The sequence below is a fragment of the Ctenopharyngodon idella genome, chromosome 9, assembly GCF_019924925.1.
Source record: "Ctenopharyngodon idella isolate HZGC_01 chromosome 9, HZGC01, whole genome shotgun sequence".
In the NCBI taxonomy this organism is placed as follows: domain Eukaryota; kingdom Metazoa; phylum Chordata; class Actinopteri; order Cypriniformes; family Xenocyprididae; genus Ctenopharyngodon; species Ctenopharyngodon idella.
In genome coordinates, this window is record NC_067228.1 from 12965402 (window position 1) to 12985325 (window position 19924).

At 38.7% G+C, this 19924-nt stretch overlaps 1 protein-coding gene across 4 annotated transcripts in view; it reads left to right on the forward strand.

Annotated features, from left to right (window-relative positions):
* Nucleotides 1-19924, forward strand: part of slc39a10 (solute carrier family 39 member 10) — a 36535-nt gene that overhangs the window by 12924 nt on the left and 3687 nt on the right. For 2 of the 4 annotated variants that reach the window (XM_051905599.1, XM_051905598.1), the window contains 8 exons: nucleotides 11974-13173; nucleotides 14574-14745; nucleotides 15726-15901; nucleotides 15991-16164; nucleotides 16394-16514; nucleotides 16959-17270; nucleotides 17361-17441; nucleotides 19659-19849. In XM_051905599.1, the coding sequence (XP_051761559.1) occupies nucleotides 11995-13173; nucleotides 14574-14745; nucleotides 15726-15901; nucleotides 15991-16164; nucleotides 16394-16514; nucleotides 16959-17270; nucleotides 17361-17441; nucleotides 19659-19849 (2406 nt within the window). In that variant the 5' untranslated portion in view covers nucleotides 11974-11994. Of the gene's footprint in view, nucleotides 1-2069; nucleotides 5297-5406; nucleotides 9397-11973; nucleotides 13174-14573; nucleotides 14746-15725; nucleotides 15902-15990; nucleotides 16165-16393; nucleotides 16515-16958; nucleotides 17271-17360; nucleotides 17442-19658; nucleotides 19850-19924 lie in introns of those variants that run through there. The other 2 variants (XM_051905597.1, XM_051905596.1) reach the window with 2 other exon arrangements.

The following is a 19924-nucleotide window of genomic DNA, read 5'->3' on the forward strand; positions in this document are numbered from 1 at the left end:
CCAGAAATGTGACACAATGACTGGACAAATGGCGGTACTGATGCAGTGTAATGGTAATGCTTTTTTCCTGTTCAGCTAGTGCACACCTGCAGAAACCTTCCTGTTTAACCGTGCCTAACCACAACAACTGGTGTTTGTGGATCTACAGTGCCACTGCTTATAAAAGGCAGATGTTAACCATTCAAAATGTGGAAAATCTAAAATCTTTAATCCCACATTACTCCGTAAAGGCCCTGTTTCACAGACAGGGCTTAGCCTAAGCCAGGATTATGCCTTAGTTCAATTAGGATATTTAAGTATCTTTTATAAATGTAAACTAGAAAAAAACATTACTGGTGTGCACCTTGAGACAAAACAATGGCACTGACATATTTTAAGATCTGTCAGTACAAGTTGTTTTCCGTTAAAACAGCTCAAACATGCATTTTAGTCTAGGACTATCTTAAATCTTGTCTGTGAAACCGGGGGATAATGTGTTAATTTGTCAAAGCCACTTTGTATTCACTTCCATAGTAAATTACAAATCCTGTTTATATTATTATACCTAGCAGAGTGGTAATGCAAAAACCATTATTTTATAATTTTCTGTCTTTTTTTCTTTCTTTTTTTATCAAAGAACCAGTGTATTTTTTTTAATCAGTGGAGATTCTGAGGATACAATAAATACAATGAAGCCTATTGTTGAAGGTGAAGAAGCAGTATATGCATCTACCAGAATCCTTAATAGAAATACATGACTGCGATTCAGTAGCATTGCAACTTTTGATGGACTTCAGTTCTGCCTGAGAGTCTTTGTAGCTGGATGGTAGTTAAAGTATTTTTCTCTATTGATGGCCATTCAAAAATATGTAAAATATCTCTTAAATATGTAAGTAAAAATGGATGGAAAGAGAAATTTTGGTGGAATGTAATAATAGATGTAATGGATTACTTGTTCACAAAATGCGTCTTCATAAGCAGCAGTATTTCAAATACATCCACTTCGTTGACGGCAATAGATGCAAGTGTGATGTTTGCCTTGGCTTATGTAGATTGTTGGTCCATTGTGAGATGTAGGTGTTGTCCGACTTGACCTCTGTGTTCTTGAGGTGCCAATTAATGTTGTCATGATGGCTTTTTCTTGCGGCTGTAGAGTCATTAGTGGAATTTAGGTTGAGGTGATTGGCTCAAAACAACCTGGCAGCAGAAATAAGTACTCATTAACAAATATATGGCAGATTGTGTCCTTTGTTGAGGTGACTGGGAATGCCAATGGATAGCTTTATCATATATTATATAGATAACCTTGGTTCTACCAGTTGATTATACTGTATTTTCTGCAAATGCTATTATTATGTTGTTGTTGTTGTTGTTGTTATATCATGATAATTAATGAATATTTATTGTAGTAGGATCATAGAGGATAAACAAATGGCCATGCAAGTGGAGATGCTGGTCAGTATGTGTCAGGCTTAACCAGAAAAGGCTGCATTTCTGGCTCTGTGATAGACTGATAGCAATGGACAGACATACCTAACCACTGATACTTTGTGGTACAACCCAGGTGTCCCATTAGATAATAGTGATACATGCTAACACAATGTTTAAGTTGAGAAATTGTCAACTGGTTGATTCTTTCTGAAAGTTGAACATCTTGCATATATTGTTTTACTATGAACAGTCTCAAAGTCGCTTTACAGGCCAACATTAAACAAGAATTTGTCAAATACAGGTTGGCATTTTGTCATGTGACTTGCCCAGTCTTAATCAAACAAGACTTCACATTTGGTTATAACAGCCCATAAGATTGTTCACATGATCAGCTGTAGGTGCCTGTACATACAGAGCTGTCTTAGCATGTGCCTGAAAATCTACAATTTATAATATCACATTAAACACTTTAAGTTTGTGTGTTTTATGGCAGGTTTAGTGGAGTATTTTGTGCCTAAAAAGCCTATGGTCTATTCTAGGTGACTGTCTTTAGTGATTATTCCCATGTTCAAGACCAAAAATTCAGGTCATGTATTTAGGGTTTATATAACTAGTCTTGAGCATTTAGTGGCCATGTGTATTCAGTGTTAAATCTCTATATTTATGTAGTGCTAACAGTCAGGAATAGGATTATTTCAAAGTTTATTACACCAAACCACACACACACAACATGCAAAGCCTTAAGTCTCGACTTCCTTCCTAAATTTTGGAGCAAAGTGAGACGTCATGTTATGACATCACTTTAGTCATGATAAGTGTTGATTCTGATAAAGGGACTTTCAGAGATTAGAATAACCATGCGAAAACAACCATGATTCATAGTTTGCTCATATCTGAAGTCTTGAACTTCTGCATTAATGGCATGCATAGGCATATTGTGCCATGATGTTACCATTTAACAGCTTTGTTGCTTAACAGGACACATTTAAGATGCTTAACTCTCCAATAAGGCTGCCCCCTAATAGTCGACTAACCGTAAGTCGTCGAGAAGAGGCTTAGTTGACCAAAATTGGTATTAGCCGCAGAAAAAAAAAAAAACCTCCACAGGAAGTGGCGAGATCACACAGTCTGTGACAGACAGATCATTAACGGCAGGAAATCTAAACATTCGCCCATCGTTCATTGACCTCAATTAACAAGTTGATTGTATTTGATGTCGTCGTTTGTCTCGCAAAGTCTGGAATTACTTCGATGAAAATTCTCACAAAATGATCTTACAAAATGGAAATACTTTTGATCAAATTAATTAATGAAACTGAGTTATCACCACCACAATGAGAAATCGCAGGAAATCCAAACAAGAGTCGAATGAGGAAAGAGCTGTCCGTCACTGCTTTCACGACTGCAGGAAAGAGCAGCTGTACCCCGATTGAGCTGAGAAGATACCTTATTAGATAGCAAAATTATCTCCAGAGTGACATATACTTCAAGTTTCATTGAGAGAGATGGATTTAAGAACAGAAAACACAAAGTGCTGTTATAAAAAACACTTAGCACACTGTTTGTGTCTCTGCAATGTCTGTCAACAGAGTGTTGCGGCTATATCAGTATTGGCCAGTATATTTAAGCTGATAAATTATAGCCTAGCTGTAATGATCATGTGACTTACACTATTGCTAAATGGGTAATTTGTAAAAAAATAATAGTGGAATGTAGGGCTGAAATGATTAGTCGACATTATTGACAACGTCGACAATAAAAATTGTTGACAATTATTTGTTGTCTAATAGTCTTTAGATCACATATGACCTATTTTAAGAGCCTGCAATAACACGGTTTGACCAGTGGGGCGCTGTAGCGCAATACTGTAATGCGAACAAAGCGTAAGCAGTAGAGTGTGGGAAAGTTTAACATAACTAAAAAAAAAAATGCTGTCATATGCAGGGCTGCAAACTTTCATGCATTCAGACTCATGCAATTGACACTGTTCTCACACAGTGAAAAATACATCGTAGAGCAAAGAGGACATTGAAAACGTGCCGACAGACAAGACAGAGCAGGTTACTTATGTTTTGAAACAATTGTCAAATTTAGCGACTTAGTTCAAGCAGCACGTGAACCGATCATCTCTTCCTCTTTACTACTAGTTACAGCACGAAATAAATATGAATGAACATCAGAAGGTATATAGAAAGATACAGTACAACTTACTTAAAAAAATCATGTCTCATGTAATCGCTCAATCAGTGTTTCAACCACGTAAAGACGTCATTAAAACAACTTGTAAACAATGTCACATAACGTTACATTTTTAAAAAAAAATACATATTCATATTTTTACTTAGTTATTGTTAAAACAATATAACTGACAAAGCGTGAGCACAGTCTGCTCTGGCCCAGAGACACGAGAGCACAGAGCGGATCATATCCGCGGACCGCGAGTTGGCTCAGACCACAAAAGGTATCGGACCCATTTGAATTCTGCACAGAATGCTGTATTTTAAAGTAATATAGAGGAGATTAGAAGGAAACTGAGGTTTTACCGAGTTTAACAGCTCTGGCCTAGCTATGGTATAAACTAAATTCTATTGGCTATTTTAAAAAAGGGGTGGAGCTGTCCCTACGTCATCACATTGAATAATGCTGTGCGTTCCAAGGCAATTCACTGGGCCTTTAATATTATAGTAATGTACAAGCTGACTGGATTCCCTGTATAAATTACAGCATTTTAAAAGTTTTTTCCTTGAGAAAATTATGTACTGTAACTGATATATATCCAAATGAATCAAATTGAATCTATATTGGAATGAAATTGCAAGCTTATGAATAGAAAATTTGTGTCACTGCCCAGCCTTAATAAAAACATAGTATCAGTCGTTGTAGAAGTTGACCTATTGGTGATTTCTGAGAGGACAGAATTCCTAAAGGAGATTGGTCTATTCATTTGGCTCAAAGTTAATTAAATAGACATTTTCAAAAGTGTACATTATGTTTGGTGTCATTTGATGCACGTAGAGATCAGGGATGCGTTTCTCAAAAGCATCGTGAGCTAAGTTGATCGTAGAGACCATTGGTGGCAATGGTTCTATGATCTACTTAAGCCTACGATGTTTTTGGGAAACTCAGCCCTGGACTTTTTATTTTGTGTAAAGTTTTTTTTATTTTATTTTTTATTTATTATTTTTTTTTTATTTTGTCTTCCAAAATATCTAATTTTGGTGAATTTGTATGGGTTATCGTATCAAAGTTTCTATATTGGTGCATACAATAAAGGATCCTACTTATGTTTCCCAGCGGTTCCTCTAATGCGTCTCCCCTGTTGACTTCTCAATTGACCTGACAAGCGTTAAAAATCCCTCTGATTAGTATCTAGAAACCAATTTACAGAAGTTGTTGTGCTGAATCACACAAAGTTTGACTCTGTTAACAGAAAGTAATTAGAACAAACTGCATGTATTTAGTACCTCTGGTGAAATATGGAGTTTGGATAGGCTTGCTATACATGAGAAATGGTTTGATGGGTGTTTCTTTGTTGGACTATTTGGTTAACAAATGTAACCAGAAAGATCTCATAAGCGGTGAGATTTCCTTGGATATATGGATGTATGCTCGTACTGTACAAATTGCCTTAAACTGTTTTTTTTTTCTGCATTTGATGGCTACTTCAGGGCTGATTAGCTCAAATCTCTCCCTCCACCCACTCCTACACACCCACCTACCAACACTTACAAACACACACATGTCCAGTACACCCTCCCCTCTGCACTAAATCAGCACACTTGAAGAGTTCAAAACATCAGACCTTGTTCCATATTGCTGTAGAGCATTCCCTGCCCGAGTCTGACGACGTATGACTTGTTCCTCCACCCCATTGAGACAGAAAGAGGTAAGCTGTCAGATGCACCTGCAGGCAGATCTGCAGATTCTAAACTGATCTGTACGCCACGTTTTCACTCTGGATAGACTGTCGAAAGCCGATCTTAGTAGTGTGAAGATCAGAAGTTCAGCAAGGGGACAGCAACACTTGAAGGTGACTAAGTTATTTTGGACTTGGTGGTTTTGAAAGTTGCCACTGGTTTTGCTTGCAATATGTTCAATGGATCGTATCTAACTGGTTATGTTGTTAGAGTTAGCCTAACCCACTCTATAAATATTTCTAGGTTAATCCAGGTCACTCAACTGATGGTATGCTGTATTTTATTTGCTCTCTTCATGTGATCGGAGCAGTTCTGCTTGTTTTTGTGAGATGTAAACCAGTTTATGATCAAAATAAGTATGTTTATGGACTGGTTACAGTTGAAGTACTTATGGTTTGGTTGGAAAACATTTCTGGTTGTCCCCAGTATAACTTACATTTAGTCTCAACAAACTTTAACCATAATGCTACCATGCATCAGGGTGCAGTGCCTCCACATGAACCGAATGACATGCTGTTCTGGACCTTCTGGAGAGTCTGTTTATTTTAAAGGTGTGTGTGTTTGGAGTCAAGAGGTCATGCTTTTCGAGGCTTTCATCCTTGACTCCACCTAGACACACAAACAGGCCTGTTTAACTAGCGCTGGACTGTCTTACTGAACTGTCTAGATTCTTCTTTAAAGACCTTTTATATGTCTTTGTTAGGTAGTCTACATCCACTGGACTCAAACTGTTTCTTGTGCAGCTATGTATTGCTGTCATTTCCCAGAATTCCTTGTGCTGGCAAACATGTGTAGTTCCCATCTGTTGTGTGGCATCTGCTCATCTCTCAAGCCTCGAGGCTTCTCCTGACATACAATTTTTGTGTGTGTGTTGCAGTTGAAATATGACCGATTGAATGCGTAGATACACCAAGGACAAATCATTTATCTGGAGTTACTGGTTGAAGAGATGTGATCCCACATTGCTTGGATAAGCTTGCAGATCATAGAATTGTTCTGTGGTGGCCTGCTAAAATTCACATTGACCACAAAATGAGTTGGCATAGGCATGAATTGGAGAGGATTATTGGCCGGATCACCACAAAGTTGTTCGCCCGTGTTGTAAAAGCTGCTTTATTTGATCCAGACAAGTCCCACTTGTAACCCTGCTCAACCTCTTACAGTAAGCTAGATTGTAAACAGGAATTCACCAGTGGTGGACTCATGCGTGACTTGCGAGAGATGCTCAGTCTAGGCAGAAGCCTTGTGAGAGTCATATGATGCATCTTAAGGGCTCTCTCTCCCTCTCCCTCCGTTGCTCAGAGGCTCAGGTTAATGTATAATAACAGGACTTGGGCTAGCCCAACAATTTATTCCAGGAATGGATTCTACAAAGGGTAATGCTTGGTACAACTTGCCATCATAGATACAGTAAAATTGAGCTTTTTAGCATCTTGTTTCTTAAGTTTTGTTGAAGATGGTTACATAATTCTAAATTCATCACGTGGCTGCCCATGTCATTTGGAGTTCACCCAATGTTTTATTTTGTACTTTGCCATGTCATGGTTTGGTTTGGTGTTTGGTGTCATGTTAAAGCACAGCACTGTGTTCGGAGTGGCTCAATCACAGTAAATGCTGCTCCATCTCTGCAAGCGCTGTGAGATTGACATGCATTTATTTGAAAAAGGAACACGTGCCAAACTTGTAATGAGAAGGATTTACAAGCCTGTTGTCCAAAGAGAACATTAAACAACATGTTTTTACTCTACTCACTTTTTACTACACTCACAAATGTAACTTTACTTTCCTTTTAATACTTAAAGCACTCTTTAAGTACTTTGATACTGCAGCAAAAGCTACTAGCCTAACTAATAAAGTTCAAACATTATTAAAGGCAAGTGAACAGTCAGTAAAAAATAAGATACAATACACTAATTACAGACATAGATAAACACAATATAACAAAGTTACAAATAAAGTAAGGTCTAACTGTAGTGTATTCAGGTACAGACATGTAATAATTAGGCCTAAATGTAAAAAACAGTGTTCACTGTATAAATTATAGATTAATCTTTGTTAAAGCTGCGTTTTGTTGTTTGATCAACATTAATGACTTAGAAGCAGGTATAGGTTGCTGTCACTTTAAGACCGAATGCATGGATCCAATATAATGATATGCATTAATTGTTTACGTTCACTTAAGGCATAGCTAACTCTGTTAACGAGAATAATTGCGAGACTGGTATTTTGACATAATTTTGTGTGTATGTGTCCGTTCAAGCGCATGGAGATGCGAAAGAGGAATCAATTTGCTGTGTCACACCTCTCTGTGTGTACACAGATAACAGTGCGCAAGAACTGAATTGATGGTGAAACTTAGCAATTAATCTGCGAAACTTATGCATGCTGAACCGTCTGGCCTGGCCCATACGGATCACAGATCAACTACGATCTGTTTGACCCTAGCTATGTCGATTAGCATTGCTTTATAAATAGGCTACTTTATTCTTATGAAAATAACAAAAGATTCGTAAAGCTTTGAAGCAGTGTTTTGAAATCGGCCATCACTAGATATGGTTGAAAAGTCATTATTTTGGTTTTTTTGGTGCACACAAATTATTCTTTATAACATTAAAGTTAAACCACTGTAGTCACATGAACTGTTTTAAATTTGTCTTTAGTAGCTTTCTGGGCATTGAAAGTGTTAATTATCTTGCTGTCAATGGAGGCCTCACTGAGCCATCGGATTTTATCAAAAATATCTTAATTTGTGTTCCGAAGATGAATGAAGGTCTTACGGGTGTGGAACGACATGAGGGTGAGTTATTAATGACAGAATTTTAATTTTTGGGTGAACTAACCCTTTAATACTGTAATTTTGTTTTCTGCTCAGAGTTTATAGCCTAAAGTGAATCCGTAATAATAACATAACGGGATATTAGAGAGAATAGTTAAAAATAAATAAAAGTAAATATTATGTGGTAGAATCATCTGTATTTTGACTTCACTGGAAGGCTTTTGGCTAAGATCTTTATAGACACAGTCGTAACAGTAATCTTACTGATGAGCAAGTGAACAATCATCTATAACTCTATCTGTTCAGCAGACGACTTCAGTACTCGGGTTGTGCTTAATATGTACATCAGCTTGAGGCTTAAAGTTCCTAAGGCTGTTCTGATCCCAGCCTCTGTGTGTGAGGACACTATATAAACACATCTCAGTAAATGGCACACTGCTTTTCTCATTCATAGCCGAGTTGAAACAAGAGCCCATGGAAATATGAGTGTTCGGTTTATCCTTCCCTGTTATCATTCAAACAGAACACAGTATGCAGAAAGCATGGCTCTGTCCAGACAGTATCTCTGCAGACAAGAACAGATGATGTCTAGTGTGTCATCTATTGTGATACTGCATGCATTTGTTCAGAATTGCTTTGAATTTGGTGCCAGGATTGCTGGTACAACACTGAATGGTTCTGAAATTTCCTTTATATTTCATCTTCCTAGTACATTTTAAAGTAAATTTTAACTCTTAAAATCTGGAAATTAGATTTTTTTTTTTTTCTATAACACTCCCTGTTATGATGTATGAGGATGCTATAATTGGCATATTTCAAATGAAAATCAATTCATATGATCATTTGCAAACAGTGGAGTGGTGTTTAAGCTGTGAATTAAGTATACAGTTGAAGAGCCCCTCTGAATTTCACATGCCTTTTTTACTTCACTTGTTCACAAGTGTTTTCCAGCTGAAGAAATTCTAGTCCACTAGTAATTGTCTTATGATATCTCTGCAGCACATGACTGTGCTGATTTTTAGGATTTTTTTTTTTTATAAAATAATCAGCCATTTTTGGGATGTCATATAACCAACAAAGAGCGTATTGAGCCAGCACAATGAGGCAGGATTATCTTCATACAGGCTGTGCTCCTGGCCTATCCTATCTCCTGAAGGGTTCAGAGGTCACTCTACTCTCATGTTTATAAACACCGTGTTGTTGAGGGGAAGGATCATAATTATACTATGTTTTGACCATCTTCACGCTTCAATACAAGTTCACACGCTTCAACAGGCTGGAGCGCAGGCTGCCGTAAGTACTGCTCACAGGATATTTTGGCTTTTAATAAATTTGGTTCTTTTGTATTATATGCACAGGTCTTTTTAGTCTGTAAGTTTTCTTCCCTTGGGTTTATTAGAATTTTTATTTTTATTTTGGTAAGAGAAGTGCCTACTTAAAAGCTTAATACATCTGTTGCAGCCAGTTGTTTTTACAAATATGAAAAGGCACACTTTTTTCAGTGTAACTTTTAATCCACTGTAGCCTACCAGTGTGCTGATCTTTATGTACTTTCAACCTAGCTTTTACTTTTAACTGTTTGGCCAATAGGGAAGTTAAGTTTGATAAATGATTATCTGACGGTTATACACTCTGCTGCATATAAATGTCTTGTCACAGTAGATGTCATATTTCCTTAACATAAATAACCTATGAAAAGTAAAGAAATGTAAGAAATGAAAAAAAAAAAAAAAAAAAAAATAGTCAGCTGCAAAAGCTGAAGCATGTTGTTGTTTTTGCATATTGTTTTTAACATGCCAGATGTCTTTTTCAGATTTCTAAAAAATGGAATATTGGCTTAATCTGGTTATAGCAATCAAGTTAATGTGTTTACGTGACGCTTACATAACCAGACTGTGACAGAATTTTTAATATTGGAGTATTCCTGTGCATGTAAACAAGCTTAGATTTATTTTGTTTCTTTGAGATTTGCCAGTGAGCAAAAACTATTAGCAGAATATAGCACACAGTAGAAGCGACAGAGAATAAATGGCAATGCATTTGGACTAAAAGTTTTTGAAAACACTTACACCCAGATCCATTTCATAAACATGTTTCTGATTTGTGGCTCTTGTATGCAGATTTAAGAGAAGATTTTTTCTCATGCTGAGATCTCTTGACTTGTTTTGTTTAATAGTAGATTGATCACACTTTCCCCTCCAAGGCACACAGTAGTTGCTGTAGGGGGACCATTAAGGCTCTTCAGTGCTTTTCCAGCTGGGAATGTATCAGCCCCCTGGGAAAAAGGATAGATCAAGATACCCCCCCCCCCATCCTTTTTTCTATAAGGCTCTCAAGAAGAAAAGCCATTTAGATTTCTTTGAATGATTGGGTTTGTCACAGTACAACGATACCGGGTTGTCTTGGTACCAACATTTTAGTAGTCGGTAGTAGGGGTGTAACGATACCCTCATGTCACGATTCGATACATATCACGTTACTGAACTCACGATACGATATTATTGCGATACTTCAAGACATATGGTAAAAGGTTAACAAAAATAACTGTTGATTAAAATGCTAAATTTGTTATTACATTGGGGGTGAAAATGAATAGACTTGGACTTGGTGCTGGTAACCCAATGCACAGGACAATGGTGACACCAGAATAAAAATATTAATGATTCTAACACTGAAAATACAGAAAAATATGAATATGCTTGCACTCTGTCATTGACCAGATATATTTAAAATAATGTAGGCCACTTTTTACTGGTAACACAAGACATTTGGCATTATCAGGACCCACAAATATTCCCCCATTGCATTATTATACATTATATTCAACATTATATATAGTAGTGCAATGTAGAACTGACATTAAAACTCTGTAAACTTGAATTTTTTCCTCACAGTAATTTTCATTTTGGGTGAAATACACACAATACATATTGTCACTATCCACAATACAATATTGTTGCATTTTTGTATTGCGATATTGTTACACCCCTAGTCGATAGTACCAATCCTAGTCATATTTCACAGTTTCTGTGTTCTATTGTACTTGCACTTTAAGACTTAAAGCACAGATCTATTTTGACATCTGATTTTTTTTTTTTTTTTTTTATATGGTCCCATCCGTCAAATCTTAGACTCAATCCCACATTTTAATATGGTTGTCACTCACAAAACTTTGCAGTGTGTACTTAGCATGAAAAATAAAACTTTCCTTTGAATTATGAATGGCTATATACTGAAAGCAAGCAAAGATCACTCCCTTCATAATCACTGAAGCTGATATCACTTCAGTTCAGTGTTTGAAAGCAGCGAAGCGCAGCACTGATCCGATACTCTCGAGTCGGGACTATCAGTACTGCGGTAAGACTGGTACCATTATATTTTTAAAATTTAAGTATCGACTTGATACTGAAGTACCGGTACTTTTGAAAAACCCTAAATCAGATAAGGAATTAATGGAGGTTATGTACAACAAACTTCCATATTCTTTAAAGCAGGTCGAATCGCTTCTGGTTCAGGTCATTTTTACGTTACGTTACGTTAAATATAGTGCTGTTTAACTCAAGATGCCTATAAAAGAGCTACCCAAGATGAGCATAACCTACGCCAATAACATATGCATTTTAAAAAAAAAAAAAATTCCTCTTAATGTTCGTGTTTTATTTGATTTTAATATTCAACTGTTAGAGAGAACTAATTAGGATAGCTGATTACCTTAAATGTCCATAGCCATCACCATCACAAAGCAGATTGCAATAAGACCAATTTTCCTGTCTGTTAATTTGACATTTGGCATAAAGCCTATTGCGTTTTGTAGAACAACTTTGGTGTATTTCTGGTGTACTGAGTTGTTGGATTTCTATTTCTTCACAGAGGTTTCTAAGCGAGGAGATAATGAGAGTTCACACACATACCAGATTCTGCTTTCTCTGCGTGCTGACCCTGTTGTACCATCAGTGCAGTCACTGCCATGAAGGAGGGTCCCACCATCACCACGGGCACAACCACGCTGACCATGACCATGACCATGACCATGTCCACAATGACCTTCAGATTTCAGAATTGTCCTGCGATAGTTTATCGGACCGGTTAGTACACGGCAGCCACAGTGAACCTGCAGAGAACGAGCAACGTTACTACATTCACCAGTTGTTCTGTCGGTATGGCCAGAAAGATCGTCTGGATTTTAAAGGCTTCCAGAGTTTGCTGTTGAGTTTAGGGCTGGGCGAGGTGCGGGTGGTTGGGCTGGAGCACGAGGATCTTGGCCACGATCACGTGGCACACTTGGATATTCTAGAGGTTCAGGAAGGACGGCATTCACATTCGGCTGGCCATCCGCACCCTCACCAGAAGACCCACATCTCCCACAAGAACCACCACGAGAATGAAGAACACGGCCCTGCCGAGGAGCTACCATGCAGCAAAACACTTGGCACCAGAGCCGAGAGCACTACTCACAGTGGATCTGAGAAACATGACCATGAGAAAGACAGTGATCATGAACACATCCACAGACATGTCACGGACAGTCCTCAAACTCAAGATCATGATGATGACCACGCACATTCACACACGCACAGTCAAAAACAAGAAAGTGGTGTGCCACAACAACTGGAACATGATCATGATCATGACCATGACCATCACAATCATGACCAAATGAGTAGTGAACATACACAAGAAAATAATGATCTCAGTGACCAAAGCCACCATCATCATGAGCACCATCACCACAAGCACCCCTACCCTCATCTCCATGGTCTAGACAGCGTGGAGCACACCTCAGCAACGCCTCAGCTCACACCCAGAATCCAGCCTTCTGCACCAACTGAGCTACCCACCACACAACCCAGAAGAAACAGGAGACCACCTAAAGTCAGAGCCCATCGAGGCCGCAACAAGACCAGCATCACTGTTACTCAGGCCGTCGAGCTGGAGACCATCGGAGCTGACCATGAGCACAGTGGCCAGGATCACGGTCCTATTCAGCCGCAGAGGGACAGGAGAGAGGTCCCAGGAGAAGATCTGTCTGTGAAATCACATGCACATGGTGTTTTTCACCAACACGAGGAGGTATATTTCAGTGTCTGTCTTATAATATGGTTGTTAAAGGGTTAGTTCACCCAAAAATGAAAATAATGTAATTTATTACTCGCCCTCATGTCGTTCTACACCCGTAAGACCTTTGTTCATCTTCATAACACAAATTAAGATATTTTTGATAAAATCCGATGGCTCAGTGAGGCCTCTATTGCCAGCAATGTCACTGAGCCTCTCAAGATCCAGAAAGGTACTAAAGACATTTAAAACATTTCATGTGAATACAGTGGTTCAACCTTAATATTATAAAGTGATGAGAATACCTTTTGTGCGCCAAAAAAACAAAACGACTTTCTAGTCTAGTGATGGGCGATTTCAAAACACTGCTTCATGAAGCTTTACGAATCTTTTGTTTCGAATCAGTGGTTCGGAGCGCCAAGGTCACTTGATTTCAGTAAACGAGGCTTCGTTTTACGAGATCCGAACCACTGATTCAAAACAAAAGATTTGTAAAGTCATTATTTTGTTTTTTTTGGCGCACAAAAAGTGTTCTCGTCGCTTTATAATATTAAGGTAGAACCACTGAACTCACATGAACTGTTTTAAATATGTCTTTAGTACCTTTCTGGATCTTGAGAGGTTCAGTGACTTTGCTGGCAATAGAGGCCTCACTGAGCCATCGGATTTCATCAAAAATATCTTAATTTGTGTTCCGAAGATGAATGAAGGTCTTATGGGTGTAGAACGACATGAGGGTGGGTAATAAATTACATAATTTTCATTTTTGGGTGAACTAACCTTTTAATAAATGGTAGTGCTCTTCAGATATGCCTCAAGTGTCATTCGAAATGGTTTCTTCTAGTTGGTCTAATCAGGGATTGGTCAAGATGGAGAGTTTATATAAAAAAAAAAAAATTTAAGCCTTTAGCGTCATCGAAGCACTTCCTTCGTAACAAAAATTAAAGTTGCAGAAGATGGTTACTTTCAGACTTCACTTTCTTCAAGCAAGGCATTAAGTTATAATGCATAATTCAGTGTTTTTGTGAGGACTGTGACAGATTTGTGGAATTAACAGTGGTGGACAGTAATAAAGTATTTTTATGTTTAACATTAAAATAATGCAAATTAATGCCCATGCTCTTTCCCCACTGCTGTAGCAGTTTGTTTTTAGCACACATTTAGGTTTGTTTCATTGTTAAATACTATATGGTATATATTGTTATTTTCACTTGTTTGCACACTTTAAATATCGGTAGCTTAAATTTATATTTTAGAATACTGAAGTATAATGTTTTGATAGTGTAGGTTTTGTACCTAATCTTGCATATACTAATATTAGATATATTTGATATGTGATTTATATTCCTTGTATATTTTGAGAAATGAGTCATGTACGAATACAAAGTAAATCTCTCTCTCTCTCTCTTTGTCAGTGTCTGAATTTAACAGAGCTGCTACACCAGTATGGATTGAGCTCAGATTCTCTCATATCTCCAGTGCAGTTCACCTATTTATGTCCAGCTCTGCTCTACCAGATAGACAGACGCTTCTGCATCCTTCATTATCACCATGTTGAGTCTGAGGCACAAGATGCAACATCTTCAGGTATAAGTGATCCTGTAATAGTATGATTCAGTCATCTACAGTTCTCTATACTGGTCTAGTTCACAAGCTAATAAAGAGAGTGAACAGTATTAGTAAATGGTTTAAGTTTAACAACCAGTTGAGAAACACTGCTAAACCATATTAAAACATTGTCTAATATGTTTTCATTAGACATGTCTATTTTTGCTTAAGTTATCTAATGCCGATTTCAGACTACATAATATCAGCCCAATTTTGGCAGGATCCATTGGACAGGGTGTTGTGGTTATACGTAAACCACAATGGGCGTCAGGAAGCAAGAATCGATCGTTTCATCTCGTATAGTGTGTCATAGTGAACGACAACCGACGCTGTGTCTGCGTCGCTTCACGACGTCACAACAGAAAGACTAGCATGTTTAATTTTTTCCGGCCCTCCACGATGGGTTCCATCACATCTAAGACGTTGACCAGTAGGAGCACAGAAGCTCTTCCGTACACAGCTTTCAAACATGGTGAAACGAAAGAGAGACGATTGTATTGGTGCTGCTAGGTTGAATTATGCAATGGCGGAAAGGTTCATGGAGCTATGGCAACAATACTCCTACCTATATGATGTTTCCTCAAGGGACTACCATGACAGAGTGAAAAAAGATAAATGCTGACGAATGATAGTGGAGGCACTTCAGCAACCTGGTGAGTGCTGGAATTGGCATTAGGCTTGTACAACCATTGTTAACGCTCTTGTTTCCGGAAGTCAGTTGCTAGTTCCTCATTTTCGATGACATCACACGTCGGAAAAGACTGCTAGCAATGATTGGTCGAGAAGCAATGTGTAGTCTGAGATGTTCTTGTCCACGACACAAATTAAGGGGTCAAAAATGCATAATCTGACACAGCGACTATCGTAACAGACAAAAATAGTGTGTAGTCTGAACCCGGCATTAAATCTGTGCGTCCAATGATCCCAGTCTTACCCACTGCTGCTGATTGTTTCTGCAGTGTTGGTCTGGACGTGGGGCTTTGTGTCTATCACCATCATCAGTTTGCTGTCTCTGCTGGGTGTTGTTCTGGTGCCCATCCTCAACCAGTCCTGCTTCAAGTTTCTCTTGACCTTCCTGGTGGCACTGGCAGTGGGAACCCTCAGTGGTGACGCCTTACTGCATCTACTCCCTCACGTAAGTTCATTTTTTGTGACAAACAAAGAGTTAACCATTGTAAAGGTCCAAACAGTCAAACTTTTTAACTGTTTCCCTATATTTTGCAGTCTCAAGGAGGCCATAATCACAGTCATGAAGGACACACAGAGGAGGAACCTGTAGAGGACTTTCTGACAAAGTTTGACGGAGTTTGGAAAGGACTGACTGCACTAGCAGGAATCTACCTCCTCTTCATCATTGAACATTGCATTGGCATGTTCAAACACTACAGCGACCAAAGGGTGAGACACCACAATACCTTAAAGTTTAAAGACTGAAAATAAATGTTAAAAAATCTTGCAAAAAGGACAAGAAAACCAGTAACACATAGTTGTTTAAGGATGACAGAGCTGAGGCAGACTAAAATAAAATCCGTAATTGCCACAGATAGTGGGGCTTTTAGTGCACAGAAAAACAACCTTCTCCAGAACCTAGTGCTTATAAACACTTGTCTCTTCATGCTTTCCACAGGGAAGCCTCTGCCAGAAAAAGAAAAAAAGAGAGCAGGCAGAGATCGGGAGAAAATTGTCAGACCACAAACTCAACAGGCGTTCAGATGCTGAGTGGCTCCATCTGAAGCCTCTAGCAGAGGGTGGGTTCATTTCTTCATCAAATCCCAACACGATTTGTTTGGCTTTTAAGTAAAATTGTGTGTGTTGATATCCTGAAGATCCTTCCAAGTCTCTTCCTATATACTGATCTTTTGTAAGGATATTATAAGAATGAACTCAAGCTGTTTAACACACCAAGCTTGGTGCAGCAATATTCAGAAGTAATTCAGCATTTGAGTCAACACAAGCTCCAGGCCGAGAGCTGAGAATGTTGAGTCAGAGTCCAGACCAAGACCAGAAAAGGGTTGAGTCAGAGTCTGAACAATTCAGACAGCAGAAATATGCTGTCCTTTGGATTGAATAACACCTGGTTTTGCATCAGTGTTATCATCCTCCGGTCCAGAGACACTATAGCACAGATCGGATCATATGCATGAGTCAGCACAGACCATAAAAGTAACTCCTTCCCTCCTTTTTTCATGCAGGAGAAGGTACAACGTGTGAAGCTGGACACAATGACACACAGATGACGGAGTTGCAGCCTCTGGATTCACCCAGCAAGATGCCTCTAGCCATCTCTGATTCGGATCACCCCTATAAGGGGGCTGTAAAAACAGAAGAGGACAGTGGGCCAAAGGCCAAGTCAAAAAAGCATGGACATGGACATGGCCATGGTCACTCCCACCATGGACACTGTCACTCTGACCAGGAAATGAAAGATGCAGGGATTGCCAGCATAGCATGGATGGTCATTATGGGAGATGGCATGCATAACTTTAGTGATGGACTCGCTATAGGTCAGTTTGTGTACATTGACACTAGTAGCAGATTAATTTGTCTATAATCAAAAGGGTTTCTGTATCTGAGGAACTGTTTGTCATTTACAGGTGCTGCTTTCAGTGCTAATATTACAGGTGGCATTAGTACTTCAGTAGCTGTGTTCTGTCACGAACTGCCCCACGAACTAGGTAAGTGGCTTAACCAGCTGCAGTATGTCAAGAAACAAAATGTTAGAATAGCAGATCCATTTTCTTACATTTGACCTCTAGGTGTGCAGTAAAATTATTATAGCAGCCGTCCACATTAAATATTAACAGTCTGTTTATTATGAGCTTGTGCTGCATTAATGTCTTCTGCTACTTAAAATGATCAATCTTAAAGTCGTCTGGATTCTGCTTGGCTTTCAATGTTTTTACAGTTCATCAACTGGAAAAAAAATCATTTTGAAAGTGATTCCAACAATATTGTTCCTCTGTGTTGTTAATGTTATAGCTGCTACGGTCTGGATTTACCCATTCTAATAAAATTAGAATGATTTTTAAAACTTTATAGTTATTGTTATAGTTATTGTAACAGGCCATAACCCTGAAAAAAGATATCAACATGTCAATGAGAGAGGTCAGGCTTAGCTTTAGGCTGATGCAGCGAGTTTGCATCGCCAATGAGGTGTCCTTTATCCATTGTCACTTGATACAAACTCAGGAACATCAAGGCAAAGAGCCCCAGCTGTTTTTCTGTGCTCTCTTTTTTATGTTTGAATGAATCAAAAAACACTGAACTAAAACAACACTGCAGCACATATGGCTTTTAAAAGACAGCAAAGCTTTCATGAAGTTTGGAGGTAGTTGTCTAGAAGGCCACTCTTTTTAAAATGCCCCTTTTTTGTTTCAAATGAACCAGACATTACAATACAACAGACGTAACAAACAGAGTATGCATTTGATGTAACAATTATGTTTTGTATTTGATGTTGTGTATATTTGTCTGTCTGCCATCCAGTGGAGGGGACGGGACTCTAATAACGTTTGGAGCAGCTGCTTTTTTTTTTTTTTTTTTTTTTTTGTCTGAGGGGCCTTTTACACGACACCGTTTTCAACTAAAAACGGAAAACTTTTTATGCGTTTTGGCCGTTCATTTACACAACAACAGTGTTTTGGTGGCTTGAAAATGCAAACTTTTGAAAACAGGTTTCAAAGTGAAAGTTTTTGAAAACGATATGTTTCTGTGTAAACCTCAGAAACGCGAATCTGTGAAAACGGTGACGGCATGCGTATTACATGTTTAGTCTATAGGCATGCTCTTTTGGCGCGAGTGCTCTGTAAAAGAATGCGTATGCGCGCATGTGCGTAGTCTTTCTTTACAAAGTGACATCAGCAACTACTTGTCTGGCATGTCGTTTTTAGTCATTTTTGCAGATCTGTGTGAACTGGGATAGTTTTGATAATGACAACTGTATGAAGAAAGTACGTTGTAGTGTAAACGTACCCTGAGAATCTAGACTCCCCATGTTTTGGCTTGAGAAACGGCTATAATAAAGGGACTCTTAGGGGCCATTCACACAGAACGCGTCTTTGCGTTTAAAAACGCGAGCGCTCAGGAATGGTTTTAAAAAAAGCGCAGCATAGAACGCGAGGGTCTCGAGACATGCTTTTGAGAAGTGATGCAATAATGACAATAACGGAAATAATAGAAATAGGCAAACAGCAGAATTGATAGATATGAGTTTTGACGTGGAAAAAAAGAAAATAAGATAATAAAGAGCGCCTCCTCTGCCATGTTGCCGTCAAATAAAACAGTTGTCATGCCAACTTGTTACTGTTAACAGAAGCTTGCAATGCTTGCCCCGCCTCAGAGTTCTTCTGATTGGTCCACTGTTTTGGAACTGACATTGATGAGCGGCGCTGCGTGTAAAAGTTGAAATTCTTTTAACTTGACACGCCATCTTAAAAACGCGATGCTCATGTGCGAGGCGCTGCGAGACGCAAGCGTAATGGTCATGCATGTCCGTCAAGCGCGTGTTTACATAAAAAACAATGGGAAAGTAGCGCATTGGAATAGAAAAACGCGTTCTGTGTGAACGGCCCCTTACACTGCAGTGCTGTTAATTGCCTTTGATGACTGATTTAATTGGGCCAGGTGACACAGACTAAAAGTCCAGAGTGTAGTCTAGAGAGGACAGATGGATATGAAGGCTCCTCACATATATTTTCAGTAATAAGGAGGAAAGGAGTGACAGCATAGAATCGCTTAAACACAAGGAAAGACCTCTTTTGATTTTTCTGACAGATTAAGAACAGCCCATTCTCATAGCAGTTATTGTCAGGTTTAGCATGGGTTAACTATACCCACACTACTGTACTGTTATTTATTGTACATTAATAGTGCACATTTGTGTTTGCCTTCAGGTGACTTTGCTGTTTTATTGAAGGCTGGGATGTCAGTGAAGCAAGCTATTGTGTACAACGTCCTCTCTGCCTTGATGGCTTATGCTGGAATGGTGATAGGCACGGCCGTGGGACAGTACACGCACAACGTCACCAGCTGGATCTTTGCTGTTACTGCTGGCATGTTTCTCTATGTGGCATTAGTGGATATGGTAAGAGAACCAAAATGATCAACTTCGCACTGGGCCTCTTAGCTGCATGAAAAACAAAACAGTTATTCAACATGA